Source organism: Euleptes europaea, chromosome 1 (assembly GCF_029931775.1).
Source record: "Euleptes europaea isolate rEulEur1 chromosome 1, rEulEur1.hap1, whole genome shotgun sequence".
Taxonomy (NCBI): domain Eukaryota; kingdom Metazoa; phylum Chordata; class Lepidosauria; order Squamata; family Sphaerodactylidae; genus Euleptes; species Euleptes europaea.
Window position 1 is genome coordinate 157939375 of NC_079312.1, and position 14315 is coordinate 157953689.

The 14315-nt window shown below is 39.6% G+C and overlaps 1 protein-coding gene across 1 annotated transcript in view; it reads right to left on the reverse strand.

Moving 5' to 3' along the window:
- The window catches only part of SPATS2 (spermatogenesis associated serine rich 2), a 58734-nt gene extending 46182 nt beyond the window's left edge, over nt 1-12552 (reverse strand). Inside the window, exon 1 of the mRNA XM_056858938.1 lies at nt 12279-12552. Within this exon, the coding sequence (XP_056714916.1) occupies nt 12279-12303 (25 nt within the window). The 5' untranslated portion in view covers nt 12304-12552. The remainder of the gene's footprint in view (nt 1-12278) is intronic.
- Nucleotides 12553-14315: the final 1763 nt, after the last annotated feature.

The window sequence follows — 14315 nt, forward strand, 5'->3', positions numbered from 1 at the left end:
CAAATTCTCAAAAACACTTTTGTCCCATTCTTCCCAGACTTGAGCACTTTTAAAGACAATATCTCTCTCACTCCAAAGGTGTAGCATGAAAAAGCTGAAGGATTGTTTTCAGCGCCTCTGATGGAAAAACTAGGAAATGTTGATGAGCATTGGGGGGGGGGAACTCCTCCTCACTACAACATTTATTTTCTAATTTCAACTTTTATTCTTTCCTACTTCTTAGATGGCAAAAATTAAGATATGTTTGCTAAGATAACAAAGGGTGCAGAGGGTTGCAGCTGTCTCTCAAGTATTAGTACATTTGAGATTTTTCTTATAGAAAATGAAGGTACTTGTACTTCCATAACTACGCCTACTGTGTATGTTATGAGCTGTCAAGTCACTTCCAACTTTTAGCAACCCTATGAATTAATGACCTTCATAATGTCCTATTATTAACAGCTTTGCTCTGGTGTCGCAAACTGAGGGCCATAGCTTCCTTGACCGAGTCAATTCATCTCATGTTGGGTCTTCTTTTCCAGCTGCCTTCAACTTTTCCTAGCATTATTGTCTTCCAATGACTCATTTCCTCATAATGATACCAAAGTACGATAGCCTCAGTTTAGTCATTTTAACTTCTAGGGACAACTCAGGCTTGATTTGATCTACAATCCACATATTTATGGGGTTTCTTGGCAGTCCGCATTTCATAAGAATCGACTTTCTTCTGGTCAGCTTTCTTCATATTCCAGCTTTCACACCCTTACATAGTAACAGGGAATACTATGGAATGAATTAACTTGATCTTGGCTGCCAGTGACACATCCTTACACTTAGGAATCTTTTCTAGTTCCTTCATGGCTGCCCTTTCCAGTCTCAATCGCCTTATGATTTCTTGGTAACAATCTTCCTTTTGGTTGATGATGGAGCCAAGGAATAGAAAGTCTTGAATAATTTCAATTTCCTCATTGTCCACCTTAAAATTGAGTAATTCTCCAGTAGTCATTACTTTTGTCTTCTTGGTGTTCAGCTGTAGGCAATTTGTCTAGAACCTACTTATTTGTCTTCTCGGTGGACCATGGTATCCATAAAACTCTCCTCCACCAACCAACTTTCTTCCTGTCAACTTTCTTCATTGTCCAATTTTCATACCCACACATAATGGGAAACACTAAAGTATGAATTATCTTGGTCACCAGTGACAAGCCCTTACACTTAAGGATCTTTCCTAGTTCCTTCAAGGCTGCGCTTTCCACTCTCAATCTCCTTCTGATTCTTTGGTCACAGTCTCCCTTTTGGTTGATGATTGAGCCAAGGAATAGAAAATCTTTAACAATTTCAATTTCTTCATCATCAACCTTAAAGTTGCTAATTCTGTGGTAGGATTTTGTCTTATGGGTGTTCAGCGATAATCCTGCTTTAGCATGTTCTGCTTTAACCTTCATCAGTAGTCATTTCAAGTCTTCACTATTTTCTGCTGGTAATGTGGTGTTATCTGCATATCTAAATATGCCCTTTAGTACAATTTTATATGCTAAGTTATAAGTGTTAAATTTTATGCTGTTAAAGCAGCCAAATAAGCTTGGGTTTGATAAAAAATTAAATATTTCTCCAGTTTTACTCCATGGCTTCAAAATTTCTGAAAATTTTATATCTATTTCTCAGGACAAAAACTGAAGACAGCTGAAAATATGAATACCAATTTTGAATGTAGCTAATAGTCTCTTTATAAAGACTGTGTGTATGTAAAGTGCCGTCAAGTCGCAGCCAACTTATGGCGAGCCCTTATGGGGTTCTCATAGCAAGAGACAATCAGAGGTGGTTTGCCAGTGCCTTCCTCTGCATATCAGCCCTGGTATTCCTTGGTGGTCCCCCATCCAAACACTAACCAGGGCTGACCCTGCTTAGCTTCCAAGATCTGACGAGATCAGGCTATGCCATGCTGCCTTCTGTCCCTTATAAAGACTAAGGATGCACATATAAGCATACATACTTGAAAGGAAATCCTAATGAAATCAAGGTAAGACCTTGATGAAAAAGGCGAAGCACAGACAAAATGGTCTGCCAATTCAAACAGAATAATCTGCTTGGTAACAGAATTTGAATCAGAGAGACTCAATGGAGCAGTCAAGATTATCCTGTATAACAAGATATAGAGCAACAGACTTCTAATGAAACTGATAGGCGAAACAAGGATAAATTGCGAAACCTTGTATAGTTTGCTTTGTTTTGTCAGAAGTGTTTTGGAAATTATAAATTGATATTTAAAATTATAAATCAACTTTTTAGAAAATATTTATTATATTCAGATGTAGCGGTATTTTGTTATTTTTATAAAATATATATAATTTATAAAAATAACAAAATACCGCTATACACCTGAATATAATATAATTAAAAAAAACCACACTACACAGGTGTCTTAAGCAGAAATGGAGAGAAATTTTTCAACAGTGTAGAAAGGAGACCAATCCCTTTCCTATGGTCTCATAATAATATTCACTACAACTATAGGTTCTTGTAGGTTATCCGGGCTGTGTGACTGTGGTCTTGGTATTTTCTTTTCTGACGTCAGGAAAGAAAATACCAAGACCACGGTCACACAGCTCGGATAACCTACAAGAACCGATGAACTCTGATCGTGAAAGCCTTCGACAATACTACAACTATAGTTTATTAAATCTGCACAGAGGAAATAATAGTTGTCTGTTTCATATGAGAATTGATCATAAAACCATTTTCCAGATTAGGCTCCTAAGCAATAAAGAAACTTGCACATTCAGTACCCACACTGCTTATCTGTACACTCCTACAGTGTATCCATATAGACAGCATATTTAAATGTAAGCTTCAGATGCTTTTCAACGCCCATCAGTTCAGTTTAACTGAGTGTCTTACAAAAGGGTATCTCTTATATTGTTATTTGTATTAAAGAAAGCTTATTGTTCAAGATGCGAATACACTATACTGTGCAACAACTCTGCAGCTGCAAGGCCCTCTACTGGTAGCACAGCCCTGTGGATTTTATCATCACCACATTCTACACTGCCCTTCTTTAAGGAATTTCAGACAGCTTAAAAACTTACATGTGAGGCAGTTAGGCTAGACCAGGGCTTCTTAAACTTTTTGCATTTGCGAACCCGGGTATTTAGGTATATTAAATAAGTATACAAATCAAACATTTACTGATAACAAATCATAAAGAAATTTATACTGTTGCCAAATTTTTCGCAGCCCCCACATTCAGTTCTGCGACTCCATATGGGGTCACGACCCACAGTTTAAGCAGCTTTGGGCTAGACTGGTTTAAGGCCTTCATGCAAGCTATACAGGAAAGCACAGGATAATGAACTCACACCTTAGTCTACGTCCAACATACCACCCAATGTACAACACTGAGCAATGACACTGCCTGTGCCATACTCTTTGAACCTCTGTTTAGATAATGGCTAATTCTAATAAATTGCAGTTTACAATTAAATTTTGAAGTGTTTCCAATTAGTCATGGTTTCCCCTTAATAAATGTCGTACCATTTAAGATTCCAAAGGGACTGCACAGATTTCTACTTACTATAGACCAACAGTGAGATAATCATTGCTGTACTATTACATTTATTTATGAAATTCACAGTCTGCCTTTCTCACTGAGACTCAAGGCAGATTAAAAAGGTAAAGGTCCACTGTGCAAGCAACCAGGTCATTCCTGACCCATGGGGTGATGTCAAATCCCAACATTTACTAGGCAGACTTTGTTTACGGGGTGGTTTGCCAGTGCCTTCCCCGGTCATCTTCCCTTTACCCCCAGCAAGCTGAGTACTCATTTTACTGACCTCGGAAGGATGGAAGGCTGAGTCAACCTTGAGCTGGCTACCTGAAACCAACTTCCGTCGGGATCAAACTCAGGTCTATAGCAGAGCTTGGACTGCAGTACTGCAGCTTACCACTCTGCGCCACAGGACAGATTACACAGCGTAAATCAATACAATCAACAGGATGGAATACTCAATAAGCAATGTAATAGGATTAGGATTGCAGAAATCTGAAACATAGCGTAAATTAAACAATATAGTAGGACAATACAAACAGCAACAGATATTATGTACACTAATAGTACAGTCCACAGTCCCTTTCCATTCATTAGAGCTTCTTTCTGAACAATTCTGTTATAGTACAGCCCTACTGTCCTGTGTAAAAGAAGGCCAGGACAGTGGGAGCCTTCCTGACTTCAACAGGCAGGCCATTCCATAAGGTGGGGGCCACAACAGAGAACGCATGCATGCATGTGGGCATTTGTTGATTTTGCCCATTTGCAGGGTGGCACCTTCAGAAGGTCATGTTCAGATAAGTGAAGCTGTCACGGTGAAGCATGGGGGAGAGGCAGTCCTGTAGATATGTCCAAGGCCATGAAGGGCTTTGCATGTGATAGCCGATACCTGGAACTGAAGCCAGTAACTGATCGGCAGCCAATACAGTGACTGCAGAATGGGAGTAATATGCATGGTCTACCTAGCTCCTGATAATAACCAAGCTGCAGCATTTTATAGCAACTGGAATCGCCGAGTTGACTTCGAGGACTTATGTAGAGTGCATTACAGCAGTCTAGGCTCAGTGTTATCATGGCATGGATCCAGGTGGCCAGATCAGCCAAGTCATCTTCCAGGCTAAACTGAATCGGAAGAAAACATTTTTTACAGCAGCATTATACCGCTTCTCCAGCTATACTGGTATAACCCCTAGACTCGAAATGGAGTCAGCAAGGGTCACTTGTCCACCTACCTTGATATGGCCTATTAGTCATCTCAGAGGACTGATATGGCAACTCTGAGATTCTTTCTTACAAAAGGGGGTTCCCACATACCTTCTGCTACGAAAGTTTTCCAAGGAAAGGTGATTCCTCAACTCATGTTTGGGTCGCATGTAGTATCTATAACAGATGCTACAAATTCGTAGTAGTCCAGTCTAAGTTCCTCAGATCCCTATTCGGAGTCCCAAAATGTATTTCAAATGCACTGATCAGACTGAAGTCGGGATGGTAACATTAGAAACACGTGCTTGGAAGACATGCATGGTTAAATGGATGGATAATTTTAAAAAGAAGATAACTTTTCAGCATTGGGAAAAAATTTGGACTAAATCTATTAAATTTACGGCCAGTAATAATTTACGTGAAAACTGGTATAAACAATTTTTTAGATGGTACATCACACCGATGGACATAAAAAAAAATGGATGAGTCTTATGATAGTCGGTGTTGGAAGTGCAAAGACACAGATGGAACATATTTTCATATGTGGTGGACATATAAGGAAGTCAAGAAATTTTGGATACAAATACATCTAGAAATGCAGAAAGTTTAAAGATCAAATTTCCGTTGAATCCAGAGACTATGTTATTAGGAATTGAACCTCATATAATGGACAAAAATATGGGAGAATTATTTGGTTACATGACAACGGCGGCCAGACTGGTTTTGGCAACATTTTGGAAACAGGAAGATATTCCAGATGTGGAAAGGTGGTGACAGAATTAGGAAGAATTTGCTGTATTGGCTAAGCTGACTAGCATGATAAAAGAGAGGTCAACTGATGAGTTTTTACAAAAATGGGAAGGTTATTTTGATTATGTTCAACAATGGGGATAGATCTGTAAGAATAATATTTAGATTTATATTATGTAATAATTAGTTTAGAAGGAAATTATTTTGTGAACTATAAGAGCAATGAAAAATTTTTGAGATGTAAGATGAACAGACTCTCCGAAGGAGTATAAACTGTGTATGAACGTATGTGTGATTATATGTTTGTTTGAAAAATTTAATAAAATATGTTTTTTTTTAAAAAAAAAGAAACACGTGCTTGGTACCATGCTATTTCTTATTGGTTAAAGCTAAAGCTGTTCCCATCTGGTTTAACTCCCCTAATTTTTGCAGATAATTTTTCCACAAGATGGATTAAATTGCAACGTTTAGGTTTATCAAGCACAGCTCTACTAAATTTTGGCTTTCAAGGAACAAAAACTATAACTAAACAGAGGCTATGGGACACCGCCTTTCAAGCTGACAGATCAAGGGCTCACTCCGTTCCAGTAGTGGAGAAACATATTAATTTTTTGGCTCCTGCAAATTATCTCTATGCCTTGGAATACCCTAAACATCGGAGAGCCTTTACTTTGGCCCACTTTAATGCCCTCCCATCGGCTCTTCTTGAAGCGAGGTATGCACGTCTCCCTTATGAACTCCGCCTCTGTCCATGTCAATCTGGAATGTTGGAAACAGTTGAACATGTTCTTTTACACTGCCCATTTTATCAAGACATACGTAAAATGTTCATCGATCCAATTTTGTCTAGCTTCCCAGATAGAGATAGGTAATATCTTTAACAATCATCTAATAACAAAGTAGTGCTATCAGGTTGCGAGATTCTGTGCCAGGGCATGTGTAATAAGGCAGAAGAAGCTGTCATAATGTCTTTTATGTTAAACAGACCATTTTACCAAGATTGGTGGAACCTAAATTTTTGTTTTACTTGATCAAATACTAGACATTTTAAAATTATTTATGATATTTCTTTTTGTGTAAGCTGGTCTTTGACCGTAATAAATAAATGATGATGATATGGCCTATCAGGGCCTTCTGCATGCACCAACCTACAAATGGGCAGAATCAACAACTGCCCATACATGTGCTTTCTCAGTTGTGGCCCCCACCCTTTGAAATGGCCTGGGTGATGAGGGCAGGAAGGCTTCCACTCCCCAGGCTTTCTTCAAACTATGTAAAACTGAATTATAGAAGAGGGCTTTTTGACATAGGTAATAGGATCCTACAGTAATCAAACAGTTCAGAAAGTTACTTGGGTAAAGGGTTAGAGACTGTGTTCTGTACTATTGTGTACAGCTCAGAGTGCCTGTTGCTCTAAGTACGATCCTGATAGGTAATCTTTGCATCATTTAATGCATCATGTTAATAATATTGTCGAAGGCTTTCACGGTCAGAGTTCATTGGTTCTTGTAGGTTATCCGGGCTGTGTGACCGTGGTCTTGGTATTTTCTTTCCTGACGTTTCGCCAGCAGCTGTGGCAGGCATCTTCAGAGGAGTAACACTGAAGGACAGTGTCTCTCTGTCCTTCAGTGTTACTCCTCTGAAGATGCCTGCCAAAGCTGCTGGCGAAACGTCAGGAAAGAAAATACCAAGACCACGGTCACACAGCCTGGATAACCTACAAGAACCATCATGTTAATACTTATGCATCGCTTCAGTTCTGTTTAGATTTTTTGTTGGTTCCAGACTTCTACAATCCAAATCCTATTGCAATTTTTACTGGATGCCCCACCCTGTTGACTGTATTGACTTATTCTGTGTAATCTGCCTTGAGTTCCAGTGGAAAGGCAAACTATAAATAACTTAAATAAAAATAAAACAGGCCAGCCTATGAAGAATGCAAAAGAGCTTACATGGTTCCAGTGCCTTAGAATGCAATTTTCATACAAAATTATGCTGGCAGTACAGGTGAATCAACTTGAATGAGGACTGGCACAATCCAAGAACAACTGCTACCAAGTCCAGTGAAGCCTACTCTCCTGGTGAGCCTACACTAAAAGCACTCACAATTTTAAAGGTAACACCCTGGAAAAAAAATAGTTACAGAGAAGCAATATCTTGCAAGATTTCAGTTGGTAGGATATCAAGCTTTCAGTAACCCTAAGCTTGTGGTGTTGGAGGAGACTCTTACAGATACCCTGGACCACCAAAAACAACAACAACAACAACAACAACAACCAAATCAGTGGGTTACAGACCAAATCAAACCTGAACTGACCCTAGAAGCTAAAATGTCTAAACTGAGGCTATCGTACTTTGGTCACATTATGAGAAGACAAGTCCCTGGAAAAGACCATCATGATAGGAATAGTTGAGGGCAGCAGGAAAAGAGGAAGACCCAACAGGAGATGGATGACTCAATAAAGGAAGCCACTCTAGAAAGGAAGGCCCTCAATTTGCAAGATATGAGAAGGCTGTTAAGAATAGGACGTTTTGGAGGACATTGATTCATAGGGTCGCCATGAGTCAGAAGCGACTTGACAGCACTTCACACACACAACACATCTTAAGACTTAAGGTATCATACATAGGGTTGCCAGGCCCAGCCTGGTAATCAGTAGGAGACTGAGTGGGAATGGCCATCACGACAGTGTGAAATTACTTCTGGGAAAACTCGGATGTGATGTCATGCCACATCTGGCATTGCCAGAAATTATACAGTAAACCCCTCAAGTGACATCATGCTAATGCCAATTTTTAAAAAAATGTTTCCTTCTCTTGCTGGTTGCTGGAATGCCAGCAAACAAGGCCCCCTGGGAGCAGAAGATTCCCCATCCCCAGTGGGCACATGGCAACCCTAATCATATAACAGGAGCTAATGTAGTGGTCAGAGGGGTGCAGCAGTATCGGGGAGGCATGGAGAGCTGGGAGATTTTCCATACTTTTGTGAAGCTGACTGGATAGCCTTTGGCCAGTCACACACTCTCATAGCGTTTTTGTGAAGACAAAGAAAAGGGAAATGTGAATTCTGCCCTAAACTCTGTGGAAGAAAGGCAGGATAAAAATTTGATAGGCATACTCCTTTTTATCTAATTCTAAAACCATTAAGAAAACAAGACATAACAGAAAAAAAGAAATATCTAAAGCAGCCTACTAAAGTCAATGAAAGTATGCTGGTTAAGGATTATTATGCAAAAAATGAACATATAAGAGATGAAAATTTAGAAAGTCAGATACTGATTGGTATAACAGAAAATACTTCGTTTTGCGATTGTTTTACTCAGTTATAAAACCTGGAAGACACTCTATGTTCTGTGAACTGCAGAAAACTGAAGTCTAAGCCAGAACAGGCCATTTGAAGATACAAGCATTAGGCAAATTAACCCCATTAACAAACAGAATAATATTTGAAGGGGTAAATTCGCATCCACTTAGAAAATTCTTGGGTGGAACAGTTCAACCATTTGAAGCCCACTTATTTGAGCTTGGACTCTTCGGCAGATAACATTATTTTCACTGAATTTGACCCCAGTTAAGAACATAAGAAAGACCCTACTGGATCAGACCAAGGCCCATCAAGTCCAGCAGTCTGTTCACACAGTGGCCAACCAGGTGCCTCTAGGAAGCCACAAACAAGATGACTGCAGCAGCACCATCCTGCCTGTGTTCCACAGCACCTAATATAATAGGCATGCTCCTCTGATACTAGAGAGAGTTCATCCAAAACAAAGCCATTTTATGTTTTGCACTCAAGATTACAATGGTTTGAGTGAGTGGGTGAAAAGCTAACACAACAGAAATACATTTGGATAAAGATCTCATGCTTGCTAATTCTGTTTCATGCTTGTCGGCTAAGACAAAGTTAGAAAAAACAAAGGTGGTGTGGCAATGCCCTATCAGATCACATTCTGCTTGTACATGTGAAAGGTTGACAGCGCATTCCTGAGGTGAGCCTTTGGAGGCCTGCGCTGGTGCAAGGGCCCACAGCGCCAGCATCCAGGCGGCGCATGCCGGCGATTGTGGCCCCAGCGCCAGCATGCAGGGCTAGACACTGGTTGCTGGCTGCGGCAGCACCAGCCCCGAACGCCGACGGAGCCTGCCGCTGGTGTCTGGATGCCGGCAAAGGCCATGGCGGTCTCCTGGGAGGCGTTCTTAGGGCGTCATGGCTCCGGCCAGGGGGCAGGGCCACCGTTATGGCTCAGAAACACCCCTTTTTTGGGGGCCAAGATACGTCACCTTTTAGGTATCTCCCGTGCAACCCTCAGGGTTGCATGGATTTTTATGTGCCGGGTGCTGCTGCATTGCCTCCTAAGCCCAGTGCAGGCATTCCGCTCAGGAATGCATGGTTAAAGTGTGGGGGTGGGGTCTGTGAAGATGAGATTTTTATCAACATCTGGTCCAGAAAGGTTGCTATTTAATTTCCTTTGCTTCTGATCAAAATAGAAGTATTATTTTGAACAAGGTGAGACACTTTTTTCACTGGACTCAGAGCTCGAATCATTGGGTTTAAGTGTTTACATAGATATGACTTCACTTTAAAATATTTAAGCACAATTCATTTGCTGTGTGAAAACCAAATGAAAGCAAGTGTTTGAGCTTCTATAAATTACATACTAGAAATGGAGACAGCCCAAGCTGTTACATGCCTGCAGTGTCCAACTCCTTTACAGATCACCATATACAACTGTTCCGCACACCTGCACTTCACCAAGAAGCCTTAAATCATCACAGCTTCCCAGCACAGATATGTACAGCAAATATATGCAGGTGCAGACTGAACAGTAGTTCCTACACAGAAGTGACTTCTGTGGTATGTTTGCAGCAATCTAGCAACTTTGCCAGCCTTCATGAGCTAAGGTAGGAGGTTCCCCACAGCTCCTACAATGACTATAATAATTTCAAATCGCATCCATCTTTTTTTCAGTGAAGGCTAAGTAATAGGAGGGGGTTATAGCTTGATCTCATCAGATCTCGGAAGCTAAGCAGGGTCAGTACCTGGAAGGGAGACCACCAAGAAAATCTCTGCAGAAGACTTCTCACTTGCCTTGAAAGACCCTTGCTGGAGTTACCATAAGTCAGCTGCAACTTGACAGCACTTTACACACACACACAAAGCAGTCTGAAGATAAACAAATATTGTCAAGCTTGAAGAAAAGGGAGAGGCAGCCTATGCAAAGAATCCAGCTCTATTAGCGACTTTGAGGCAGGACTGGTCTTCATAGTGAAAGGCCTGGAAAGTGCAAAGCACCTTGTTAGCCAGACTTTTGCCAACACCTAGTAACTTTCTAAGTTGCATCAGTCTTGAATAGGGAGGCTTCCTAAATGATGTTACAGCTGACAAATCTGTTTTCCCAGTCTCTACTTCTGGAGTAAGAGTATGCAAGAAATGGTTTTTTTCCCCTATTATTGTCTTTACACATTTTCCTAGCCCAGAAAAAAAACAGAGCTCCGTGAGTCTGTGTATATAACACACAAACATGGATTTAACTGCATTCCCCTGTCCTAGCCACATACAACATTACTAACTAATTTTAATAACTTGGCAGAAAATTTCACTGTAGTGACAAAGAGGCACCTTGCCAGCTCCAAAGGGCACATCTGCAGGTAAAGACATGAATTCTGAGCCTGCTCCAAGTCTTTTCAGGTGACACAAAAGGGAGACCCCAGCATTTCAGCAGCTGTCATGCTGGATGACAATGAAGGAGCAGAAGCCTAGAAGATTTCTATATTATTTTTTTAGTACAACTGGGTCTTCATTTATCCTATTTAACCACCCCTGCGAATCCCTCCATGTCTCAGAGTGGCTGATGCAACAATGTAAATATCTATGAGACAGCATGGGAGTTGGCTTCTGCTGGTTTTATAATGAGTGGGATCAGTCTGGGGACATTAGACAGCCATAAATATTAAGACTGAAATGAATAAATGTTACGTGAAATATATGGTTACCACTAAAAATTGATGCCGTTTTATTATTTTTATTATGGCTGCTTTTAATAGTTCCATGGGATACTTGTTAACTACTGCTTATTCATCTTATTTTTTGTATAGTCGTTGTTACACTGTCATTTATTCAGTATTTTATTCTTTGTAAGCCATTGAGGGTTATTTTTATAAATGGAATGGTAGCATAATAAATCTTAAAAATAAAATAAAAATATCAGAAAATATAGTTTCCACCTCTTCACTTGTAACATCTAGTAAGACAATTGCTGATGTCTCAATTTCACCACATTGAACATTTCCCTTATATATATATATAACCTGGGCACTGGCCATGCTATTTGAAAGGAGCAAGAGAAATGCTCATGAGTTAGATCTACACACCTGGAACAATTTTACATATATAGTGTCATCGTTTAGCAGATAATGCTTAGTAAAAATAGATTAGACAGGACAGACCACCTCACTGGATAGATTTTCCAGAAGCATAAGTCTTTCTGTAAACTGCCTACTCTGTGTAGAATGCCAATCCATTGCTAAAAGAAAGATCATTTGCACTATCCCTTTTTGTTGACTACTAGTCAAAGCAGCTTTTTTGCATGTCTCTTCACTTAGACCTTTCTTCCTTTAAGGGCATATTCTTAGTATGACAATGTGTTATGATTTAAAAATCCCTGACCTACAGAACTTATCTTCACTCTCTGACTTTAACCCCAAGACAGCAAAAAAATAAAAAATAAAAAAAACAACCCTCAAACTTAACGTTTGCCTGTACACAGCACACTTTACTAACTTGCTCAGCTTATGTGCTAAGTCTTACCTTTTTGGTTTTGCTTCTTAGACATAATAGGGGTTTTTCCTGTATTTGAGTGTTCAGTTACCAGCAAAGAAACTACACTCCCACAAACAACTGCGGGTGGAAGGAGCAATTCAAGGGCAGCTTTGCATCAAGGCAGAATATGGCGAGTATCTGCTGGAGACTGCAAACCTCCAGCTCCAAAGGCAACATATGTTCTTAAAATTCCTGCTAATATGACTGCAGATCACCACAGATCCTTCTTCCTGAGCACCAATCTTCTGTCAGGAAGTACAAATAGAGCAGTTCATGTTGCTGTTTTTCATATTCTGAAAAAGTAAACACACAAAATAATTTAATTTACAAGATGCCTGCCCCACCACATCCCTTAAAGGCCTGGCCTTTTAAAAATCTGAAGCCAATGTATGTTGGTTAAAGAGAGCAGCAGAACCAGAAGGCAACAAAAAGCCATATAGTAATTCAGTAAAGACTCAGGTACACTTTGCCCTGCATTTTAAATAGCTTGCAGTTGGCGCATTCAGGCACAAAGAATGTTAGGAGAACAAAAGCACTAAAAATAACAAATTGATTCATTAACAGAAGCACTAAAAGTTTACAGTAAAAAAATCATTATTACCAAAAGCAATGAAAAAATCTAACAATTGTTGGCACAGGAGAGACTTCTTTAAATTTCATCCTTCCTGAAGTATGGTAACACAAGACAGAATGGAGTATGCAATATTATAATGCAATATAATGTGCAGTAAGAAGATAAGAAGTATTGAAATAGCAGAATGCTCCTTTTTTAGAAGAATTTTCCTTCCAATTATAACTATTTTACATTTTACTGTTTAAAAACAAATTTGGAACACAAAGGAACCATCTAGAAAAAATGGTTGCTCTGTTGCTGTGAGCAGTTTTACTAGCATTACCTTTCCATTTTTGCTTCCTTTAACCACAACCAGTAATTACCACAGTCAGGCAAGAGAACAGGTAAAAAGGCAAACAATAGGAAGCAATATTAACAACAGAAGAAAATAATTTGCTCTGTAGGTTCAAACTGGCACAGTTCTAGTAGATGAACCACTGCTTTTCCAAATGAAACCAGTAAGTCATGTTTGATCAAAACAAAAGCACGGAAGTCGTCAAGACTCAAAATGTATTTTCACATTTTCATGAAGAAGCTGCAAAAAGACCATATCAACTAGCTCACTTTTATACTTTTGGCATGCTACAGGGGCTAGAGAATTAACCCTGGATCTCCCCCTCCCATCAATTTGTTAATTATTTCTACTCCATGCTGTATGTCATATCTCCTGGAAAAGGAAACCCAGAAGAGCAGAGACAAAAGGGGGTTGCTCTAGCTATGCATTGTTCTCCTGATTAAGGGGGGCTCTTAATTCAAGTCTATTCACATTTGCTTCTTACTTTGAAAGACTCCAAGTAAAATAGACCTGCTTTTCCACAGTGAATTTAGAACATATTTGCCTTTCAAGAAGAATGAGAAAAGTACGCTCTTCTAGAAAAGAAGCATTTATAAGGTCCAAAACAGAAACTGTGCAACATAAAATTAAATGTTAACATCCAATTAAGCATAACTTTTAGCTGAATGGTCCCTGCATATCTAATTTCATCTTCTAACAAAGCCTATACACAATTTTCTTGGGAATAATTATGAGTCAAGGATAAGCATATGACCAAAGTGTTTTAAAGACATCCCCACATAATTTACAGAGTCCAGGGGAGGCAGCAAAGCCTGCATAAAGGTTGGCAGCTAATAAAATACTAAATTAATAGTTGCATAAATGATGTATTATTCAGATGCTCTTTGATTTATGTTGACAGTACTAACAGGCTCCTCACTTTTACTCCACTAGATGCAGAACCCAATTTACAAAGGTAGGAGGCTACTCTATTTCAGCACTGCTGAATGCACAGCAAGCCTGGAAGATGCGCCTGCAGCTTTTTACCTAGAAGCTAAGTTTCCCCACTTAAGCCATCCTTCTACTTTGTTGCTTTTAGAGGAATGCAAAATCTACAACATGCCTTAAAACCACATTA